The 20,632-nt window shown below is 37.0% G+C and overlaps 2 protein-coding genes across 2 annotated transcripts; both read right to left on the bottom strand.

Moving 5' to 3' along the window:
- Positions 1 to 6,368: 6,368 nt before the first annotated feature.
- LOC110801548 (uncharacterized) lies at positions 6,369 to 16,619 on the bottom strand. The gene is made up of 7 exons (XM_056827050.1): positions 16,413 to 16,619; positions 10,665 to 10,697; positions 9,588 to 10,027; positions 9,356 to 9,482; positions 8,168 to 8,450; positions 7,874 to 7,975; positions 6,369 to 7,023 (listed from the first exon to the last, which is right to left on the bottom strand). The coding sequence occupies exons 3-5, from the start codon at positions 10,025 to 10,027 to the stop codon at positions 8,220 to 8,222; spliced, it is 798 nt and encodes a 265-aa protein (XP_056683028.1). The 5' UTR covers positions 10,665 to 10,697; positions 16,413 to 16,619; the 3' UTR covers positions 6,369 to 7,023; positions 7,874 to 7,975; positions 8,168 to 8,219.
- Positions 10,706 to 12,878, bottom strand: LOC130459588 (uncharacterized). The gene is made up of 4 exons (XM_056827049.1): positions 12,277 to 12,878; positions 11,881 to 12,198; positions 11,701 to 11,800; positions 10,706 to 11,617 (listed from the first exon to the last, which is right to left on the bottom strand). The coding sequence occupies exons 1-4, from the start codon at positions 12,876 to 12,878 to the stop codon at positions 10,940 to 10,942; spliced, it is 1,698 nt and encodes a 565-aa protein (XP_056683027.1). The 3' UTR covers positions 10,706 to 10,939.
- Positions 16,620 to 20,632: the final 4,013 nt, after the last annotated feature.

Raw genomic sequence — 20,632 nt, 5'->3', positions numbered from 1 at the left:
ATTTAGCTAAAACATCACCATGTAACAATTGCTCAGTGCATTTTGTGACATGAACTGTCACCACTTGGTGTTTCCACCCCACCCATATCCTTCCCCTTGGAGAAGCAATATAGTTCATTTCCCATCTCCATGTTGGCCCAAATTTCTTCTGAATTTTTAGATGATTATTACTTTTCACCCTTGTTTCCAGTAAAGCAAAAACAACAATGTTATTGGCAGCAGCAAACTTTTTCACCTCCCCCACCTTTGAGGGGTCATTGAGACCCCTAATGTTCCAAGAACAGATATTCATGGAGGAAACTCCTCACCCTCCCCCTCACTTCCACCCTCCTCTTCTGAAATTCCTGCAACAGCTGCATGGACTTGGGCTAGGCCAAGAAAGGTGTTTGGGGTTTTAGCTTCCTTTCTCCTCCTTGAAACCACTCTCCAACCATCATCCAGAGCAACTGTGGTGTCTGTTTTTGGAGTGTAAACATCACCAGCAGGAACAACTTTTTCAATTACAGATGGTATAACCAATTCCTGCATTACCTCAGGTGTAGGAACTACAACTTCTTGCTCAACAACTTTCTTAGGTCTCCATACTTTCTGAGTTTTCTGCTGTGTTGGTCCAGTTGTAGCAGGTTGTAATCTAGCACCCACATTCTTCTTTACTCTACAGTCATGGCCAACAGCATTACAATCTTTACAAAAAGGTGGGAGCCAATCATACTCCACCTTCTGCTTGATGGTTACACCTAAGTGATCTTGAATCAGGACTTCCTTAGGAAGCTCCTTAGTTACATCAACCTCAATCAAAAGTCTAGCAAATGATATCCTTAATTGTTTCGAAGTGCAGTCATCAGCAAACAATGGCACTCCAATCAAACTCCCAATTCTACTAAGAGAATCACTCCCCCAACAACATAAAGGGAGATTAGGCAACCTCACCCACACAGGAATGACACGAAGGATTTCATCTTGAAAACTAAATCCAGAGGACCATGGTTTTGTTATCATAGGTCTGCCATAAAAGGTATAAGGTCCAGCTTTCAGAACATCATCTCTATCTTTTTTTGAACTAAATTTTATCACAAAATAGCCTTCATCATGTAAGAAGACACTGGGCTTAGCAACATGTTTCCACTCATTGGCAATAAATCGAATTACAACCCCAATAGTTGGTTTATCCCCTACAACATACATGATTAAAGCAGCTTCCCATATTGCAGCCATTTTGTTCACATCAACAATGTCTAACATAGCAACAGGACATCCATCTGAGACTATAGGAGCAATGAATGAGAGAGATGTACCTTTCCCCGTCATTTGGTTACCATGAAAAAGGTTCAGCCATGGAGTTTTCGGGTTCATATTTCGAGCCGCAGCATTCTCCCCCACCTTCGTCTCTCCTTGCAAGTTTACTTGCTCTGTTCCAATCACATTCCCAGGGTTGGCTTTCTCCTTCCCATTCCGCCCAGATCTCATCATCTCCAATACCCCATTGACACTCTGCATAATTTCAGTCATTTTAGAGCTCAACAAGCTCTCATTTTGGATCACACCCTCCCTCTTTTCCACAAGGGTTTCCGTACTATTTTCCAGATCTAACACAGGATTCACATTTTCTATTATCCCTCTCCCTTCTTCCAGTACAGCACCACCCATCCTCCCACTCTCCTGAGCTCCCTCCATACCTCCAACAATCTCGGAGATACTGCCCCTGTTTTCCGATTGAAAAGGGGAGTAATGAATAGCAGCATGATATGCTGCAATAGCAACCTGAGTGTGCGGCGACAGTGGTCCAGCAGATGGATGCGACGGAAATGGGGATCGAATCACCGGCGGCACTCGAACTTCATCACCATTGCTGGGTATGGAGTTTCGCAACTGGTGTTGGTTCATCGGGCGCAAAGAGGCAATATGAAGAAGCGTTGAAGCCTCTTCATTGATCTCACGAACTTCTTGTTTCTGAGTCTTCTTCTTCCTCGCCATTTCAATGGTGGGTGAACGATAGCTGTTGTACCTTATCGTGCGCTACACCATGGAAAGAGAGAGAGAGAAAAACTAGCTTCGAAAATTATTTTCCTAAAGCCTATTATTATTATTATTATTATTATTATTATTATTATTATTATTATTATTATTATTATTATTATTATTATTATTTTTTTTTCATAGTTACTATTGTGAAAATATAGTTACTTCACAGAACCTATAGTTTCTATAATATACTCTTTTTGTCTGCAAGAATGAATATATAATCTAAAATATATATATATATAAAGGGGGGTTTTTTGGAGAGATTTCGGAGCGCCACGTAAGAAAGTCCTGTCATAAAATCGAATATTAATTATTTTAAAAATATAGTAAATAGATAAATATGTTAAAAAGATAAAATTCACTTTATAATACACTATAAGAAATTGTACTATTAACGACGGGAAATCCCGTCGCGAAAGGCCAATAATCGTTGATTAACGACGGGATTCATTTCGCGAACCCATCATAAAAGTGGGCCGTCGTTAATAGAAAATCCCGTCGTAAAAGACATTTTGCGACGGTTATTCCCGTCATTGTTTGGTTGTTAGCCCCGTCGCAAAAGGCTTTTGCGACTGAATTTTTGACCCGTCGTAATTAGGTTGTCATTAAAAGTACAAATTCTTGTAGTGATATTTAAAGATAAAAAAGTAAATAGATAGAGTTTTGAGAAAAATAAAATACTAATTTATCAATTTATATACTGAGTAATCATTTTAGTTGATTGCTGCTTGATTTTTCAACGAAACAAACGGCAGCATTATCAATCATCAACATAGTTTGTTTTACTGTAACATTAATATGAGTTTCTTCTTGTTTTAATTTTTTTACTTCCCCCCCTCATTCCAAGATTTTCCACCTTGGTGTTCAAGTGGTGACATCGTGCCAGAATATGTACATACAATGGGAGATATACCATCCATAGTCCCTGCAGTTGCAGGAAATTTCTTTGGCATACTTTTTTAACCCCCTCCCCTCAAAAAAGGTTATTTTCCCCTTTCTCTTTTTATTCTCTACAGGTTTTCTTCATTTATTAGGCTGAATTATCAAAACGATTCGGACATTTTTCTGCACATATTGTTATTGTTGGAAACAATGCAAAGAAAGAGTTTTACCATATTGTGAAAATGTCCCATATTGGTAGAAATGAAAAGTAGGCTTTTCAAATGGAGTATTTAAAGAAAAGGGTTTTTGTCCCACATGGAAAGAAAATGAACCTTTCTCCTTGTTTAAATATAGGGAAGTGTTGTTTACTTCTTGAAGTGTGTCCCCTAGTGGTTTGGGCTAGGAAGGGAATCCCCAAGCGCGCCGCTGCCGCCCGTCCGGCCGGTTTGTGGCACGTGCGCGGTGTGGTGGGGCCTTCTTTTTGGGCCAAGTCGTAACTGACGGTCCAGTTATTATGAGACCGTTCAGTTACGTAGCTCAATCCACATTCTTAAACCAAAACGTAACGGCCGCATTTATTACGAAAACGGTTCCATGATTTCCGCTTCCGTTTTAATTCAGATTTTCGATTTTGATTTTGAATATCTGATTTTATTCACCAATTAATTCTGATTTTATTCACTCATTAATTCTGGTTTTATTCTCTAATTAAAACTCTGAATTTCGGTTACAGTTTTGGACTCCCTATAAAATCAGTTGGGCAGTTCAATTATGAGACACCGAAAAATCATTCTACCCTCTATCTTATTCTGAGCATATTATGAGTTCCTAATTCGTTTTATTCGAGTGCACGTTAAAACGAGTTGCTGTGTAAAATCTTGGGGGGCAACGCCTATTACGATTGCACCATAGTCGGGGGAATTTTGCTTCTAAGACAGTGTTTCATAACACGTCACAGCTTTATTCACATCAAATATTCGGCCCACATTTTATTCTCATTTTCGGATTTGACAGTATTCCTCCCACAATTTAGAAGCAAAATTTCCCTACTGTGAAATCTGATTATGGATTCATCACTCATCAAGACTCTTCCTGATCTCTCCAAATTGGAACCTCTCGATGGTACCAATTACAAACGTTGGGCTCAAAAATTACTGATCTTTTTTGAGCAGTTGGAGGTTGATTACGTCCTTTTTATTGTCCTCAACGTCCTCTCACCGAGACATCTGATGCTGCCACTGCCACACCAAATATTGATGAACGGATCGCCAAGTATGAGAAGCACAACAAGTTCGTTAGAGGTCACCTTCTCAGTCATATGGGTAACTCTCTTTTTGATCTTTTCATCAATAACAAATCTGCTAAATCTGTTTGGGAGACCTTGGAAAAGAAATATGGTACAGATGATGCTGGCAAAAAGAAGTATGCTACTGGAAAGTGGCTACAGTTCAAGATCGTTGATGACAAGCCAATCATGGATCAAGTCCATGAGTACGAAAATTTGGTTGCTGATATTCTGGCAGAAGGTATGAAGATGTCTGAGGTGCTGCAAGCCAATGTTCTGATCGAGAAGCTTCCTGATTCATGGTCCAATTACCGCAATCATCTCAAGCACAAGAAGAAGGATATGTCCCTTGAAGAATTGGTCAGCCACATGAAGATCGAAGAAGCCAACCGATTGAAGGATAAGGACTCTTCTCCTTATGAACTTTATGTTAAAGCTAACATTGTGGAATCTTCTTTCCCAAAATCTGATAGGTTTAATAAACAAAACAAGAATTCTGGAAACTTCAAGAAGAAGAATCAGAATTCAAAACAACTTGGTGTTCAAGGCAAGAAAGGTGGAGACTTTAAGAAAAATGGGAAGTCAGAGAAAGGATCTGGTGGTTGTTATGTTTGTGGTAAGTCAGGGCATAAGGCTTGGCAATGCTACAACCGCAAGGATGTTGCAAGCAATGGCCAGAAACCAGATCAAATCAAGAATCAAGCTCATGTTGCAGAAGATACTAACGAAGTTATTGCTGCTGTAATTTCTGAAATTAATTTAGTTGATAATAAAACTGAATGGATTTTTGATACAGGTGCAACTAAGCACTTCTGTTCAGATAAGGAACTGTTTGCAGAATTCAAAGAAGCTACGGGAGGTGAAAAGGTCTTTATGGGAAATTCAAGCAGTTCTGAGGTGCTTGACAAAGGGAAAATTCTCCTAAAGCTGAATTCTGGAAAATCTTTTTCTTTGCAAAATGTACTGTATGTCCCTTCTCTTCGCAGGAACTTAATTTCTGGTTCTCTCCTTAACAAAGCTGGTGTGAAACTTGTTTTTGAGGGTGACAAACTTGTTTTATCTCGTAATGGGGAATTTGTGGGGAAGGGATATTTGTCTGGTGGTTTGTTTATTTTAGATATTGTATATGTTATTGATCTTATGAATAAGACTACTTCTTCTGCTTACTTGCTTGGGTCTGTTGATCTTTGGCATGGTAGATTAGGACATGTCAATTATGGCTCTTTAAAACGTTTGCAATCAATGTCTCTAATTCCTAATCTGAATAGTAATGGTCATAATAAGTGTGAAATTTGTGTTGAGGCTAAGCATTCTAGAACTCACTTTAGACCAGTTACTTCTAGACAAACTGAATTGCTTGAATTAATTCACTCAGACTTAGCTGATTTTAAGAATACCGAAAGCAGAGGCGGAAAACGGTATTATAGCACCTTTGTAGATGACCATTCTAGATATACCAAAGTTTACCTTTTAAGGACCAAAGATGAGGCAGAACAAAAGTTTATAATTTATAAGGCAGAAGTTGAAAATCAATTAGACCGTAAGATTAAAAGGTTTAGGTCTGATAGAGGTGGTGAGTATGCACTACAAAAAAAAGCGATATAGCAACAAAAAGAATCCGTCTCTAGAATCAACAATTCCGTTTCTAAATGAGGGTAGCAACAGATTCAGCGACGGAACGCGTCCGTTGGCAAAAACCTTGTCGCTAAACGGTTATATCGACGGATATTGGGCCAACCGTAGCTGAGGCAGCGACAAAATATATACAAAAAATCCGATGCTAAAATTTAGAAACGGAAAATAAATTCCGTTGATGATTCTAGAAACGGAAATTGTCTTTCCGTTGCAGAATGCTGCTACGCTGTTTACCATTCTGTTGCTGGATTCAGGAACAGAATTTGAACTCTGTTTCTAGGTTTTTCTACGGACTTATTTTTCTGTCGCTATTTTTAGCTACGGATTCCACTTCCGTTTCTGAATTTATAATCTAATTTTCAAAATTTTAGCGACAAAGTTTACTTTTCTGTCTCTAATTTTATCTACGGAATTCCACTTCCATCTCTAATTTTATAATGACATTCAAAATTTTAATATTAAATATTTCGTTCTAATATTACATTTTAAAGAATCATAAGCTATTAATGTACCTGTTTAAACATTAAACCAAATCAGAAGCACCTTACAAAACAATAATTGATAAAGTTAAATGTAACAACATTTTCCAAATGCGCCAAAAGCACTAGAAATATCCTCTAAGTATGCTTAGAAAGTATCTAACAAGGGAGGAGCTTCTACCACTAAGCAAAAGTAGCCCCTCCAATTAACTTAGTAAAATATTTGGTACCATTAATTACAAAATGTACTACTTATGAATGTACAAAAAATCCTTCAATCCAATGTTTGCAGCTAGCCACCTACGAAATTAGTGGGCCTCAAGGTAAGGATGTAGAAGAAGGAGTGGTCGAGAGATTGTTGGCTTGCACAATAAGTCGCACATGCTCATGAAGAGCCTCCAAATGCTTTTGAGTTTCAGCTAGTCTTTGTTGGGTTTCAACAAGGATCTCCTTAGTTTCAGCAAGGTTCTCTTGGGTTTCAGCAAGATTCTCGTTGGTTTCAGCAAGCTCTTTCTTTTGTTCCATCGCATAATTTGTACGTGACTTTTTCGCCCTCCTATCTTCGGGTCTCTCATAGAAAAAGTCAGTTGCTGCTCCCAAACCGAAAATTCTCCCCTTGTCACTCCACCCACCAGTAGCCTCAAGGAATAACTCATCGTCTGTCTTTCGATTCTCAACCTCACATTGTAGATTAGCTGCTTTTCTATTTTTAAAGTCATTCTGCAAAAAAAATACACCAAGGAACATGATTAGGTGCCTGATGACTTAATATCTTAGTAACACCAAGTACATAACAATCAAGGCAAATATATGTGTTGCATTATGAAGTCATATGATTAGGAAACCAATATGTCAGAACTGAATTAGCAAGATCATTACAGTGAGCCATAGACCAAAAATTTGGCACATTTCAACCTAGTATAGAGGACCCCTCAGTTACTTCAGTATATTCCAAGCTTGAGCACATGATTGATGCAAAAGTTTCCCCATGCATTCAGTATATGCCTGCTAGAAATGTGACCCCATCCAGCTCTAAATTAGAGCTCCCTATCTAATTAATACACCAAAACAGGCCAAAAACTATTGAACAATTAAACCAGTAGCTATATACCAGTTTATGTTGCATTATATTGTTAGTAATTTTACCATGTAAAACTGAACTTCGTAGCATCCTTAGGCAGACTTAATGCATAGAAGTGATGACTGAAAATTGATGGAAAAAACATGGCTATGTATAGTAGTTTCAACATAAAGGGAAATCATTCATTATGTTTTATTATTTGTTGTATAAATGAGACCTACAAAGAGAAGTAATGGCTGGAAATTTCGGCAGCACTTCCCCTAAATATGGACAACCTAAAATTTCATTTAGGAAATTACGTCAACTTTAACCTGTTTCTAACATCCCAAACGATTCACTATCTAATATCCAATCATCATCCAGGTGCTATGAAAACTTATAAAGTAAATCCAATGATAAGATAGGAGTATATTCATACTATACATAACTTAGAAATTGTAATAGATAAGAAATATAATAGCTTAGAGAGTTGTACTCCATAATACTTACCCAAACAGTTTCTGCCTTAGCATTAACAAATCGGCCACCACTATCCGCATGGGTTTCGTAGTAAACCTCAGATGGAGTTGCCTGGCGGCCCAGCTTCTTTGCCTATTCATTTTGTTCAAAAAAACATCAATGCGGCAAAAAGCATGGAAGAACAACTGAAAACTTGATCACAATTAGAACCGAACAAAACTTGACCAAAACCACTACTTAACATCACTAGAAGTTTAACGAAATAACCAGAACAATACTGTATAACTTTCAAAAGAGAAAGGACCAAACCAGAGAAATCATTACCAATTTTAGCCTCACTTCGTCTGTGGATATGGACCCTTGTCGATGGTGAATCTTATGGTCTCCATCTCCATTCCGATTTTTTGCACATTGATCTGCTTTTTTTATTCTCCTCTTCAGACCTGATCTGAATCATTTCTTCCCTTGCGGTAGGAGGACACCATTTAGCATTGTAGCCAGGTTCATTGCACAGCTTTGACACTATACCAGTAAGGAGCCTACTCGCCTTTGATTTCCATTCCTTCTTAACCAACTTAACTACTGATGGATCCCAGGAGAACTCATGCTTAAGTTGAATATGCAAGGATCAAACAATTAAAAAGCGATCAAGTTATTAAATGCCAAACAAAACTATCACTACAGCTAATAGACTTTATGTAAATCAACAAATACTTGCTACACTACACTGACTGAGTGGATCAAAACAGATTTATTTGACACTTTTTTGAACTTGAGGGAATGTTTGGTAATTTTCATGCATGAAACTTTCAATTATTGCATTCTTTTCATCTGAAGAAGGGTTTAATCCCTTCAATATTTTTTCTTTCTGCTCCAGGCTATATGGTACTAACACTAAGAACAGAAAATATACTAGCACATCATTTAGAGTACTACTGACGTTTCTGTCTTTTTGCTGTCTATTTTCTGCAACAGTTTGGGAAGGCAATTGTATGTTCAGATGCCTCACCTGAAGCTGCAAGATATGGATTCACGTCAGTGGACAAGGCCAGAAGGTTTCCTGGTACTAACAATTGCACCAGAAGGCTTGTCCGCAAGAATACACCAAGTCCTTAGAGGAGAGGAAGGTAGGAGTAAAGGATAGTATCCTTGATTTCAACAAGTATGCCGTGTAAGATCCAAATCAGGTAACAAGACAAGGCTTTAGTCAACCTAAATTATCGTCTTTATGGATAATGTGCTCTGGTTCTAATTCTTTGGTTGGTTAGGATGTTGACCTAGGTTAAGATCAGCTATTTGGTAGCAGTCAAGTACATAGAGAAGGATGCAGTAATGGAAGCAGCTGAGTGATACGGTGACAGGTTTACGAAGTCTAGAATACAAGAAAGTTGTACATTGTAGGCTTTCAATGGTTGACTGAAGTTATCATGACTGACTAACTGAATTTGGAAAACAAAGGTACAAAACACATTCACAAGTGGAAACCAATACATAAACCTTAAAAAAACAAACCTTGAAAGCATTCCACCACCTTTGTTGAACTTGTGGTGGAGTCATCTTCCAATTGCAATAGAGTCCCTTAAAATATGACTTATAGGATGTCTGAGAAACCTTGTTAACCACGGCACGATGAGGAAACCTATTGAAAGAAAAATGTTGAAATTATCACATTTGAAAAACTTATTATGTCAACTTATTTTAGAAGATTTTATCGAAAGTTAAATTGATGGAATAAGCAACTCACCATAATCCATCAGGGTGCAGCACACAATGGTCCTTTTCAGGGTTACTTGTCTCATCAGGTACATCTGTGTTTGCTTCACGATTATGGTCTACATCGGTATCATGGAGGGGGGTTGAATGGGGCCCTTGACGAATTGTGTTTGGCACCTGCTGAAGTGTGTCAGTTGTGTTAGTTGTTGCTGCCATATTCATGTTTAATGACGCTTGGTAGCTGCTGCGTGGTGCCTGTTGGCTGGTGCTTGCTGCTTGGGTCAAAGAATTAGGCATATGGTGATTAAGCACTTGATTGAGCATGGTTGCATCTGCCTCATGTCCATAATTAGGCAATTGTGGAGTCTCTTCACCTATAATGTGAGTACTTGTTAGGCCATTAGAACGGTATCCCGGAGGTCGAATGATGGCACCCCTCCCGTTCAAACCACCTCTACGTCTATACGACATCTGCATGTTAAAGTTAGCAGCAACAACACAACAAATCAGAAGTTAGCAGCAATATAGACACCAAATCAGATTAACAAAAAGAATCAAAACCGCATTACTAATCAGAATAAAAAGAATCAAAAGATACTATATATCTGAATCAAAACCGCATTACTAATCAGAATAAAAAGAATTTGTTTCTGGTGGCACTCTGCATGTTTTATATTTTGGATCATAGCTTTTATGGCTTGTCTGCAGTCATACTTAACATTGTCATCCCACTATCCCTATTTTATGCGCATCTTCTCTGTGTTTGATTCCTACTTATTGTTGAAGGGGAGTAGTTATATACCTTCTGAGTTCTCGCTATGATGTATGTTTTTTACATTACCAGCCTAAAAGCAGGAAAGATATTCTGCTGGAAAGATACCAAAGGACATCTCCACAGGTTTGCACTTTTCAACATCATAATCTTCTTCAGATTTGTGAATCTATGGTTCTAATTTGATAACTAAGATTATGATTCTTCATACATAGCAGAAAACCTAGGGAAAACATACCAGAGTCTTAAGACTTCTGTAAGTCTGAGTATCATAGACTAACATTAAGCATACAATTAATATAATACGCAAACTGACAGTAGAATATATAATCCTACCTTCAAAAACCAACTTGAATACAGAAGCACAAGCTCCAGAATCAGCATGGCAAGAAGTAAAAGAAACAAATAGCAACAGATCAGTATAACAACATCAATAATAAGCATAAAGTTGCAAGACTCAAGCAAGGTAAACTCTTGTAAAAAAAACATCGTCAACACTTCAACACAACCGCAACAACACAAAATATTTCAATCGGCACAAATTTTAGTTTTAAAAAACACTAACACATTACACCATAAAAAATTAGTTTAATTGTCTAGATCTTCATTGATTAACATTCATCATCGTCTTCCTCATCATCATCCTCGCCATTAGTAAAATCTTCTTCTTCTTCTTCTTCTTCTTCTTCTTCCTCTTCCCCCCCTTCTTCTTCCTCTTCTTCGTCTCGTTCATCCTCATCACCTTCACTTAACTCGACTTCTGAAAGTAACGGAGGATTTTGAATGACCACCTCTTGAAAAGCCAATTCATCTAATGGGGCTTCAACGGTTCCTCTAGCTTTAACATTGAAGACGTATAACCATGGATTTCTCTCTTTTTTCGTAGTAGGACTTGGTGCAAAATATACTTGCTCCACTTGGTAAGCCAACACAAACGGATCATACTTTGGGTATTTTCTCATTTGGTTGACCTGTACAAGTTTATACTTTTCATGCATCCTAGTACCTTGTATAGGATCAACCCACTCACATTTGAACAAAATTGTTTTATAACTCCTTTTAGCGCCAATGTAAACCAATTCAATTACCTCTTGAAGAATCCCAAAATAGTCATATCCATCCTCACTTTTCACACAAACACCATAGTTCGCGGTTGATTTATCCTTACCATAGGTGAATGTGTGAAAATGGTAACCATTAATGTAATACCTATTAAATTTCCGAACTCTTGTCGATGGACCAAGTGCTAAAGAATGAATGACGTCGTCATTAATGCCCATATCCAAAACCTAAAACAATCCAAACACTTTTCAATTATTAATTTGTAAACGTTTGTCTTTTATAGTAATGTTATATGATTTAGGCAACTTACAAGTTCTTTAAACCAATTTGAAAAGTTCTGGTCATAATTGATCCAAACATCTTCCACCTCTAAGCAACCATAAGTTCTCATCACATGTTCTTCAAACAAACTGTTAAATATTTTGTTTTAGGTATATAAAGTAATAATATATCAAAAGGATTTGAATTATACAAAACAACAAGGACATACCGTTCAAAGTCAGAGAGCAGCTCACAATTACCAAGGATATAACGATGGGCAATATCATAGTCTTTGTCATCGACATAATCTAATTTCCCTTCAGATGCACTATAGCCGGTTGTACAAGAGAAAATTTCAGGTAGATGTTGGTCAATCGACTCTTCATTACCTCTAAGATTCAATCCTAAGTTACCCACTCTTGTATGAACATGTTCCTCAAAATAATGGGAGCAAAAGGTTGAGATTTCCTCTGTTAAGTAGGCATTACAAATAGATGCTTCAACTCGAGCTTTGTTTCCCACCTTTTTCTTGAGATGGTATAAAAACCTAAAAGAATGAAATTTGTTACCTTATGTTCATGTTTTATTAATGAGATTCATTAAAAAAAAGATAAGATGATTTTACCTTTCAAAAAGATACATCCACCTATATTGAACCGGCCCACCAACTTTGGCTTCATAAGGCAAATGGATAGGAAGATGCTCCATAGAGTTAAAGAAGCTCGGTGGGAATATTCTCTCCAACTTACAAAGAATTTCAGGAATATTTTTTTCTAATTGAGTCATGTCTTCTATTTTCAAAGAAGATGAACAAATATCCCTAAAAAATTGACTCAACTCAGTGAGAGCATTCCACACATTGAGGGGCAGCAAGTCTTTGAAAGCGACCGGAAGTAATCTTTGCATAAGAACATGACAATCATGGCTTTTCATGCCAAAAAGTTTATAGTCCTTTTGGTCTATACATCTACTCAAATTAGATGCATATCCTTCTGGAAATTTCAACCCTTGCAACCATTCACAAAAAACCTTACTCTTCTCTTTAGACAAGACATATGCAGCACTTGGCATATTAGTCTCATCAATGGCATCATCCGGAACTTCCAACTTTCTTCGCTTACAAAACTTCTTCAAATATTTCTTTGCTTTCAGGTTGTCTTTTGTCTTTCCTTTGACATTCATTACAGTATTGAACACAATATCAAACACATTCTTCTCAATGTGCATGACATCAAGATTGTGGCGAATCAAAAGCTTGCTCCAATATGGTAGTTGCTAGAAGATACTTTGTTTTGTCCAATTATGAGGAACTGGAGAGCCTTTAAGAAGCTTTAACGCATCAGAATGTGTGCACTCACCTGTTTTTGGCAACTTTGAAACACGCTCCCATACTTGTTCACCCGTCAATCTTGGTGGGGCAGAAGAATGTTTCGCTTTATTTTTTCTAAAACCACTTTTATTTCGCCTGAAAGGATGGTCTTCTTCTAGGAATTGGCGATGGCAATCGAACCAAGTTTGCTTCTTACCATTTGTGAGAGTAAAAGCCTTTGTATGCTCCATGCAATAGGGGCATGCCAATTTACCAGCCGTACTCCAACCTGATAGCATTCCATAAGCAGGAAAGTCGCTAATAGTCCAATGTAACATAGCCCTCATCTGAAAGTTTTGCTTTTTAGAGACATCATAAGTTGGCACCCGTAACTCCCATAACATCTTCAACTCGTCAATAAGCGGTTGTAAAAAGACATCAAGATTCCCTTTAGGACTCTTTGGACCTGGAATAATCAAACTTAAGAACATGAACGGTTTTTTTATGCATAACCCTGGAGGCAGATTATAAGGAGTTAACATAACGGGCCAACACGAATATTGATTCCCTGACTTTCCAAAAGGAGAAAACCCGTCTGTACAAAGGCCAAGTCGAACATTTCGTGGCTCTTCGGCAAAAGCAGGAAAAGATTCATCAAAGTGTTTCCATGCTTCGCCATCACTAGGATGAGACATCACCCCTTCCACTCGAGGATTTTCTGCATGCCATCTCATTTGTTTAGTTGTAGACTTTGTTGCATATAACCTTTGCAGCCTAGGAGCAATGGGCAAGTAAATCAACACTTTTCGCGGACTTTTTTGCCTATTGATCTCGAAGTCTTGTATCGATTAGCATTACAAACACAACATTCATTAAGATCTTTATGCTCCTTCCAAAACAACATACATCCATTAGGACATACATCTATCTTATGGTGAGGCAGCTCAAGTCCATCAAGTAATTTTCGAGTTCTGGAGAAAGTGTCTGTCATGTTGTTAACTTCAGGACAAATCTCCTTCATCAACGACGCAACACCATCTATGGCTTTATGCGGCATGTTGTACTCACATTTGAGGTTGGTTATCCTTGTAGCAACAGAAAACACAGACATCTTGCAGCCATCATATAAAGGCTTCTAAGCATGTCAAAGAACTTCTTGTACTCGGAAATTGGTTCTTCAACATCAATTGATTCTTCAAATGCTCATTCCAAGTGGTGATCGTGTCGAAAGGCATCTAAAACCATGCTCTTATATGGATTACATGTCTCTCCGACTGAGGTGAACCCACTAGTTGGAATTGCATTATCAAAATCATCTTCCCCATGGAAAGTTCATTTGTGGTAGTTAGGTAGGAACCCATTTTGGTAAAGATGGAACTTTACAACATCGGGATCCAAATACGGAACATTTTGACATTTTTCACAAGGGCATTTTAATAGCCCGTCAATCATAACATTTTCTTGCTTACAAGAAAATTCAATAAACTCGTCGACCTTTTGTGCATAAGTGGAACTAAAAAATTTCCCATTTACCCTATTATACATCCATTCACGTTCTATCATTGTTCTCTTCGTCCTACTGAAAAATTGCTCACATATTAGTTGATTTTCTTAACTCCAATCACTACATAAATCTAAGCAGTCACTAATAAATATCTTAGCACTCACTCAAGTTAAATAAAGAAAAAGAAAACGATAATCAATCCAAACAAAAAAATATCATTCAAAAGAAAGGTAAAACCACAAAGTATTTAATCAATCCATAACAAATTGATATGACAAAGAAAAAGAAAATCACAATGTTTCATTTATGTTAAATAAAGAAAAAGAAAATAAAGGAAATCCATAAATATAATCAATAACAAAACCACAAAGTAAAGAAAATATAGAAAAAGAAAAAGAAAATCAATAAGCAATCCTTAAGAAAATGATAAGAAATCTATACATAATATATAAAAACTAAAACCACGAAGGGCACATGTCCATTCCTTATTACTTTTCTCTTTCATTTTCTTTTAAAATTTTTTAAAAAAAAAAAGGAAACTCAGGCAACTTGACGGTGACTGAGATAAATTATCAGCAACATGAACCATAATGCATTAGAACACTATGATTTGTTGCATAAAATGCAGCAATTTGTAGTTCAACTTGTTTAAGCCATGTTGTTTTCATTCAAAACATAGTGAACAGAAAAGTTAAATCACAACAAACCTAAGAAAACAAACCAAACAAACCAAACAAACTTAAACTACAGCAGCAACAACATGTTAACTAAGGCAAGTTGATCAGAAAAACAAGCCAAAAAAGAAAACTTTGTAGTCTGTAGGCAGCAAACCAACAACACCACCCAACCATCTGAAATACTAGCTGACAAGAATCCCACTAAGACCAGCACACAAACACCATCACAACACCATCAAAATGCCTACTACAGTCAGAAACCACGCAAGCTATAGCTTCCTCTGACCTGTAAACCTATTTTTAGAACCCAGTCTAACATGCTTTTATTTAAAATTCATTTTGGTTTTATAAACCCAATTTTAACATGCATTGTTGTGTAATCTCTATTATTATGTTCTGTATATCAACTCTTGAGCAACCAAGTCTTTGAACCACTAACTAACACATCTACATATTCTTCATCCTATTGGCAAGCATATTGGAAATATTTTATTCAGTCACCGTAACTTGGACTTCTGCTTTAGATCCAGTGTAATTCAGTACTTTTAAGTTTTTTGACTCTGTGACATCACCCCTAATTGTTCTGCATTGTTCTGCAAATACAATTGCAGATTTCTTGTGTAATACTTCCCTGGTCGAGTTCCCTCACCCTCCCCTGTAGCTGCTAGCTGAGTCCCCTCCTCATTTCCCAATTAACCCAACAATAAACACACAGCATATGTTACCTTATTTAATAACCTCAACCATTTGCCTATATGCCAACTGTGCTACAGTCTTAACATTACTGTGTATTCTATTATTCCAATTAATTAAGGCATTCATCTAATTTCAGTAATACAACTAACTATTTAAAAAGTAGACTTTTGAGTTCAGACTTTTCTCTTCAATCGCTATCCATCTCAACCAAAGTACCAAACGCTCTCGTTGTGAATAAACTAACAATTCTAATTTCGTTAAGGATCAGTTGTACACGAGTATTGGAAGGGAATAAATAATCCACAACAAATAATTCAATAAAATAGATGAACAAAACAACATCAACATATATTGCTCAAACCAATTAATCATAAAAAACCAAGGAAATTCAGTATGTTTCAACGGAGTAATTCGCAACAAAACGCAGGGAAAAAAAATCAAAAGATAAACTTATCCTAAATATTCAATTTAATCAGTGAAATTACAAATTCAATAGGTAAATATGAGAAGCAATCGATTGCATAAATGAGGAATTCATCCAAAAATCTCACTTTAGTAGAAAAAATGAGGCGTACCTGAAGAGAGAGAAAAAATGAACCACCAAACCCTAACACGAAGCCCAGAGGAGAGAGGCGAACGTATGTACAGCGTGAAGTAACATAAAGCCCAGAGTAGAGAGGCAAACGTTTGAGGAGTTCCCGGTGGTCGGCGAAGAGTTCCTCGGTGGTCGGTGAAGTGCATCTTAGGATGATGAAGGGAAGAAGAAGAAGAAGGGAAGAAGAAGAAGAGTGATATTTTTAGGCTAGGGCAAACAAAAATTCGGAATTAGGAAGGTTATAGCGGGAAAACCAAAAACTTGAGCGCGTAAATGAAATTTGTGCCTTCCTTTTTCTCAAAATATTTTTTTAAAAAAATTTATATAAGTTTAGAAACAGATTTATATTTCCGTCGACTATTAATGAAAATTGTGTCCCCCAGCCTAAAACAGTTTGTAGTTAAAAAAATAATAAAATAAGTTTAGAAACAGATTTAAAATTCCGTATATAAATTATGGACGGAATTAGGTTTCCGTTGCAAAATTTTTCTACGGATATGCAAAATCCGTTGATAAAATAAATTATCGACGGAATACTCTATTTCCGTTTCTAATTTAGAAACCGATATATTTCCGTCTCTAAAATTCCGTTGTTATATACCCTATGTTTTTGTAGTGATGGTACAACCTTTTTAAAGGAACTTTGTGAGCAAAATGTTATTATTCATGAATTGAGTGCTCCCTATACTCCTCAACAAAACGGCATTGCTGAAAGGAAAAATAGAACCCTTAAGGAAATGATGAATGCAATGTTGATTAGTTCTGGCTTACCTGATAACATGTGGGGGGAGGCCGTACTTTCTGCTAATTATGTGTTGAACAAAGTACCCCATAAGAAGTTAGACAAAACCCCTTATGAATTGTGGAAAGGTCATGGACCCAACCTAAAATACTTGAAAGTGTTGGGGTGTTTAGCTAAAGTTGGTTTACCTTCCTTTAAACAGGATAACATTGGTCCAAAAACTTTTGATGCAGTGTTTGTTGGTTATGCTGAAATAGTGCAGCTTATAGGTTCATGTGTTTGAGTGATAGGTCAATGTGTGAATCTAGAGATGCTGAATTTTTTGAGCATATTTTTCATTTAAAGAAGAATGTTGTTTCACATAACAATTCCCATGATGATTCACAGGATGTTTCTACTTCTGTTCCCTCTTCTTCTTCTATACCTTCGTCTTCTTCTATTGTTCAAACTGATGTTGTAGAACCTAGGAAAAGTAAAAGGCGTCGAACTAAAACTAGCTATGGTCCTTATTTCTTGACTGTGTTTTTATCTGAACTCAATAATGTGGATGAAATAGATGAGTTAGTTGTATTTCTTCACTTGTTTGATGATGAGCCCAAAACTTTTGATGAGGCCATGAGTTCAATTGATGCTAGTTTTTGGAAAGAGGCGATTAATAGTGAAATAGAGTCCATTATGTCTAATCATACATGGGAATTAGTTGAATTACCTAAAGGTCGTAAAGCCATTGGTTGTAAATGGATTTTTAAAAGGAAAAGGAAAACTGATGGTGCAGTTGACAGGTACAAAGCAAGACTTGTAATTAAAGGTTTCACACAGAAATTTGGTGTTGATTTCTTTTATACTTACTCACCAGTAACTAAGATCGCCACTATTCGTGCTTTACTTTCTTTAGCTTCAAGTTATAAGTTAATTGTGCATCAAATGGATGTAAAAACTGCTTTCTTGAATGGCGACCTAGAAGAAGAAATTTATATGGTTCAACCTCCTGGTTTTGTAGTTCCAAGACAGGAACATAAAGTTTGTAAGTTAAAGAAGTCTTTATATGGTTTAAAACAAGCTCCAAAAAAATGGTACGAAAAGTTTCATAAAACTATTTTAAGTTTTGGATTTATTGTGAACCGTGCTGATGCTTGTGTGTACTCAAAAATGTTTGGTTCTGATTGTGTTATTGTCTGCTTATATGTAGATGATATGTTGATTTTTGGTACACATATTGATGCTATTAATGAAACCAAAAGGTTTCTATCCTCTCAATTTGAAATGAAAGACATGGGTGAAACTGATGTGATCTTGGGTGTTAAAGTCACCAAAACTAGTAATGGTTTCTCTTTGTCTCAATCTCACTATGTGGAAAAAGTGTAAAAGAAATATAACAGTTTTGATATTGTGCTAGTTAAAACTCCTTATGATGCTAGCATACACTTGAAAAAGAATAAAGGCAATAGTGTGTCTCAATCTGAATATGCTAAAATAATTGGGAGTTTAATGTTTCTCATGAATTACACTCGGCCTGACATAGCCTATGCAGTTAGTAGACTTAGTCGGTATACCCATAACCCCGGTAGAGACCATTGGAATGCTCTTAGGAGGTTATTAAAGTACCTTAGGGGCACGATGGATTGGGGTTTGCATTATGTTGGATTTCCTGCTGTTTTAGAAGGTTATTGTGATGCAAACTGGGTATCTGATAATGATGAGGTAAGTTCCACCAGTGGATATGTTTTTACTTTATGTGGAGCAGCTATCTCTTGGAAGTCTTCTAAACAGACTTGTATTGCCCGGTCAACTATGGAGTCCGAATTTATTGCATTGGACTTGGCCAGGCAAGAGGCGGAGTGGTTGAGAAATTTATTGGCCGATATTCCATTGTGGGGGCATCCTGCTCCACCTGTATCTCCACATTGTGATTCTCAAGCTGCTATTTGTGTTGCTAAAAACAGTGCTTATAAACGGCAAAAAGAGACATATTCATGCGAGGCATGAATCTGTGAGAACACTAATAGAGAGTGGTGTAATTAGTATGGAATTTGTGAGATCTGAGAGGAATATAGCAGATCCTTTAACCAAGGGACTAAATAGAAGATTAGTCCTTGATACGTCGAGGGGAATGGAGCTTAAGCCTGTTAGTTGAGAAATTCATGGTGGACACCCGACCTTGTTCACACAAGGTTTCTTGTGGTCTAACGAAGCCATGGAAAGACTCATTTTTGTACACTTCCCATTCCTATGACTTGTACATATGTTTCATAAGGTTAAGCCTTTGTAGTTTTTAATGAAACTCATATCCCAGAATCTGGGTGGTCCTAATGAGAAGGACTTGATGAGTTCACCGTATGTGTATTGAGAGGTTGAGCAATAGCTCTTAATGATTTCATATCCCAGGATATGGGTGGTCTATGTGATAGACTTGATGAAATCACCTACTTGAGTGTGAAGGTTTGGCCACCTTCTATGGAAAACTTAGGCAAGTTTTTCTAGAGCACTCATGAGCATCCCAAATAGAATGGCCGTTGTTGATTGGCTATCGCGGAACTCATAATAATCTAAGGTATGGTATGTGTTATTGGGTTTTATTTCTTGGTTGGGATAGTTCCAGATTTGTTCACTTTCTCAATAAAGAAATTGCATAATCTTCACTATGTGTTGGTGCAATCGAAAGACACCAACATTCAAGTATCAAACCTTCCATAAAAATGCTTAGAATTCTTTTTCTTGTTTTTCAAATGGGCCTTTGCATTTGTGGGGGATTGTTGGAAACAATGCAAAGAAAAAGTTTTACCATATTGTGAAAATGTCCCACATTGGTAGAAATGAAAAGTAGGCTTTTCAAATGGAGTATTTAAAGAAAAGGGTTTTTGTCCCACATGGAAAGAAAATGAACCTTTCTCCTTGTTTAAATATAGGGAAGTGTTGTTTACTTCTTGAAGTGCTTCCCCTAGTGGTTTGGGCTAGGAAGGGAATCCCCATGCGCGCAGCCGCCGTTCGGCCGGTTCGTGGCACGTGCGCGGTGTGGTGGGGCCTTCTTTTTGGGCCAAGTCGTAACTGACGGTCCAGTTATTATGAGACCGTTCAGTTACGTAGTTCACTCCACATTCTTAAACCAAAACGTAACGGCCGCATTTATTACGAAAACGGTTCCATGATTTTCGCTTCCGTTTTAATTCAGATTTTCGGTTTTGATTTTGAATATCTGATTTTATTCACCAATTAATTCTGATTTTATTCACTCATTAATTCTGGTTTTATTCTCTAATTAAAACTCTGAATTTCGGTTACAGTTTTGGACTCCCTATAAAATCAGTTGGACAGTTCAATTATGAGACACCGAAAAATCATTCTGAAGGAAATAATGCCCTTGGTCCAAGTATGCATTCTATGTTAAGTCTAATAAATGCGGTTCAGTATTAATTGACAAGTTAATAATTCAGTGAGATCAAGTGAGCTGAATGCCTAGC

Source organism: Spinacia oleracea, chromosome 4, assembly GCF_020520425.1.
Source record: "Spinacia oleracea cultivar Varoflay chromosome 4, BTI_SOV_V1, whole genome shotgun sequence".
Classification (NCBI taxonomy): Eukaryota; Viridiplantae; Streptophyta; class Magnoliopsida; order Caryophyllales; family Amaranthaceae; genus Spinacia; species Spinacia oleracea.
This window is presented reverse-complemented; position numbering and strand designations above follow the sequence as displayed.

Bases quoted from the DNA above. Each gene is read 5' to 3' on its own strand.
- LOC110801548 (XM_056827050.1), bottom strand. From the start codon at position 10,027: ATGTCGTATAGACGTAGAGGTGGTTTGAACGGGAGGGGTGCCATCATT. The intron at 9,483-9,587 runs GTGAGTTGCTTA...TTCTTTCAATAG, and splicing joins CTGCACCCTGATGGATTATG to GTTTCCTCATCGTGCCGTGG. The intron at 8,451-9,355 runs GTTTGTTTTTTT...ATTCAACTTAAG, and splicing joins GGTGGTGGAATGCTTTCAAG to CATGAGTTCTCCTGGGATCC.
- LOC130459588 (XM_056827049.1), bottom strand. From the start codon at position 12,878: ATGCACATTGAGAAGAATGTGTTTGATATTGTGTTCAATACTGTAATG. The intron at 12,199-12,276 runs GTAAAATCATCT...TCATTCTTTTAG, and splicing joins TGGATGTATCTTTTTGAAAG to GTTTTTATACCATCTCAAGA. The intron at 11,801-11,880 runs GTATGTCCTTGT...AATATTTAACAG, and splicing joins CTGCTCTCTGACTTTGAACG to TTTGTTTGAAGAACATGTGA.